At 32.9% G+C, this 2,541-nt stretch overlaps 1 protein-coding gene across 1 annotated transcript; it reads right to left on the bottom strand.

Annotated features, from left to right (window-relative positions):
- Nucleotides 1–650: 650 nt before the first annotated feature.
- LOC107847307 (metalloendoproteinase 3-MMP) lies at nt 651–1,726 on the bottom strand. The gene is given in 4 exon segments (XM_016691486.1): nt 651–787; nt 790–1,095; nt 1,098–1,438; nt 1,440–1,726. Coding segments are annotated over 4 exon segments (1,071 nt in total).
- Nucleotides 1,727–2,541: the final 815 nt, after the last annotated feature.

Genomic DNA, 2,541 nt, shown 5'->3' with positions numbered 1-2,541 from the left:
GAAAGGAGAAAAAATGAGAGAAAATGAAGGAGAAAAGATACAAAAAAGGTAGAGTAATAGAAAATATAGAAAAAAAAAACAAAAAAGAAAAAAAAGAAGGAGAAAAATGAAAAGGAAAAATAAATGAGAAATGAAAAAAATGAAAAATGAAAAAAGAAAAAAGAAAAAAGAAAGAGAAAACAAAAAATGGAAAACAAAAAATGAAGAAAAAAACTGAAAAGGAAGAAGAAGAAGAAGAAGAAGAAGAGGAGGAGGAGGAGAGTAACAAAAAATAGAGAAAAAGAGAAAAATACGTGAGAGAAGATATCAATTGTAATTAGGCATAATTAATAGGAAAGAGTGAGTTATGAATTGTAATTAATTGAAACTTGGGCTAAATAGAGTAATCAGGAATCTATGTTTGGTAAATTATGTAGTTATCTCATAATGATATACATACATATATATATATATATACTGAAAATTTTAATACAGATACACGGTTATGTAAAAGCTATTAGGTTGTCGAACCACATAACCTACTATAGCTCCGCTCGTGAAGATCGTTCATCTCCAAGATAATTTAAATACTATATGAAGTATATTATTCACTAAATATTTCAAAAAATGATCAAATCATTCAACTAACATAATACACATTAAGACAAAATTCAAAGCACAAATGCTAAGAAGAATCCAATGATCAACGACAACCAGTGATGACAGAATGAACCAAAAGTTGAAGCTCCACTTATATCATTTTCTTGACTTGGTGTGAAAATAGTACTTGACCCGTATAACATCTGGACCCATCCATATCATCCCTCTACAATTCCACTTTCCTCAATCCAGCATCCAGTGTTGGAAACATAATCGCCTATTTTTCAGATGAATGATCCAAACCTAATAAGTTTGCTATTTCATGAACTGCAACCGATTCAAGATCCACCACGGATGATATACTCGACATCCCTTCTTTCAGTAACTCGCCATCGACCACCCAATTCTCCTCGTTGTCTAAGTGAAAAAGTCCTATTGGTTGTGAAAATGCATGTCCCAAAATCTTGAGAGGTCCATCGAATGGCTTTCTATCTCTATGATCCCCAACGAAAAACCAATCCGAATATCAGCTGTTCTATAAGAATCCGTCTCTGAGAAAGTTAACGATGTTACCTCCCCTCACTTATCAAAAGCCCTCCCAAAAATTGCCTTAACAGAATCCGTTAACTAATTCTCCGGTAGAAATGCATAATTTAATACTGTCTTATTTGATGGCCAACGCGTCTGGCCTTTAAAAAATGAGAAATAAGCCATAGTATGATCCACAGAAGACTTGATGGAGTTCATATTAGTAGTGTCATTCACAATATATGGATTTCCGCATCTAGGTTTTACCATGTGTTGAAGAGTAGGGATGTCGAATTCTCCGGTGGCATTAAGATGAAAATTAAATTGATGTCTTAAGAGATGAAAAAAGAACATCATCAAATTTATCAGTGAAATTCTTGCTCGATGAATCAATGTACCCGAAACGTTGAAAATACTGTTTGATTTTAGCCAAGCCTTCGATTTTTTGGCCAATGTGGCTCCCCAAGTACTTGTTGAAATGAATCCAGTTAGAATTATAGGGAATTAAAGAAACAGGAATTCAAGAAATGTTAAGGTAAAAATGAACATAGATGGGAGAAGAAGCAGTAACAATTATTAAAGCTACAATAATAATGAGGCTGAAGAAAAGAATTCTCATTTCGAGTTTACTAGTGATCAGTAGGAATGAATTTTGTTGATGTGCTCAATTTTTAAGGTTTTCATTACATACCTATGGATATTTTACTGCTATTGTTGTGGTAGAAAATGAGAAATGCCGGCATGGAAATGGATAATGAGATGGTGAGGCCGTCGTTAAGAATTATTTTTTCTTGAAAACTTTGTAAAATAAGTTTGAATGGTTCTCCACACTTTTTTGTTTTAAAGAAAAAATTAATCATTTAGTGTTTATAGTTTACTTATTCTCTTTATCATCAAAATTAACTGATTTGATTAACATAAATTAAATTACGTAAATATTCTGAAAGAGTAAAATACTTCATATCAAGAAGATTCCGACTCAATATGTTTGTTCAATGATAAGTAAATTTTAGTGAAATTAATGTTCTATCCATTTGAGGTCGTGACTTAAGAGATCTACCAAAATGATTGCTCCTTTGCATTCTTTTGCCATGATTACTTAGGTAATGATCTTTTTCTTTAAAACTAACGTCGTATCCATAGTACTTACAGTCTCACTTCCATGGCTAACTTGACTAAGATGAACTTGTGCTTCTGATGTTTGGTGGCATACACATTAGTTTCTCAGCACTTCATTCTGTGACATTATTTTTCCTATCCGGAGGAACACTTTGAAGTCGGAAATGCATCGGAATAGTGTTGTCCCATGGCTTCATTAGAAGAATCGCACCTCAAAAGGCTGAAATGCATTAAAAGTTACCTGTTATCATGTGAATATTGTTAGGTTCAAGGTGCATGTGTGAATGGAAAATGGAGGGGAAAATAATGGAGGAA

The sequence above is a fragment of the Capsicum annuum genome, chromosome 11 (assembly GCF_002878395.1).
Source record: "Capsicum annuum cultivar UCD-10X-F1 chromosome 11, UCD10Xv1.1, whole genome shotgun sequence".
Lineage (NCBI taxonomy): Eukaryota > Viridiplantae > Streptophyta > Magnoliopsida > Solanales > Solanaceae > Capsicum > Capsicum annuum.
Note: the sequence above shows the minus strand (reverse complement) of the source record. Positions and strands in the feature narration are given on the sequence as shown.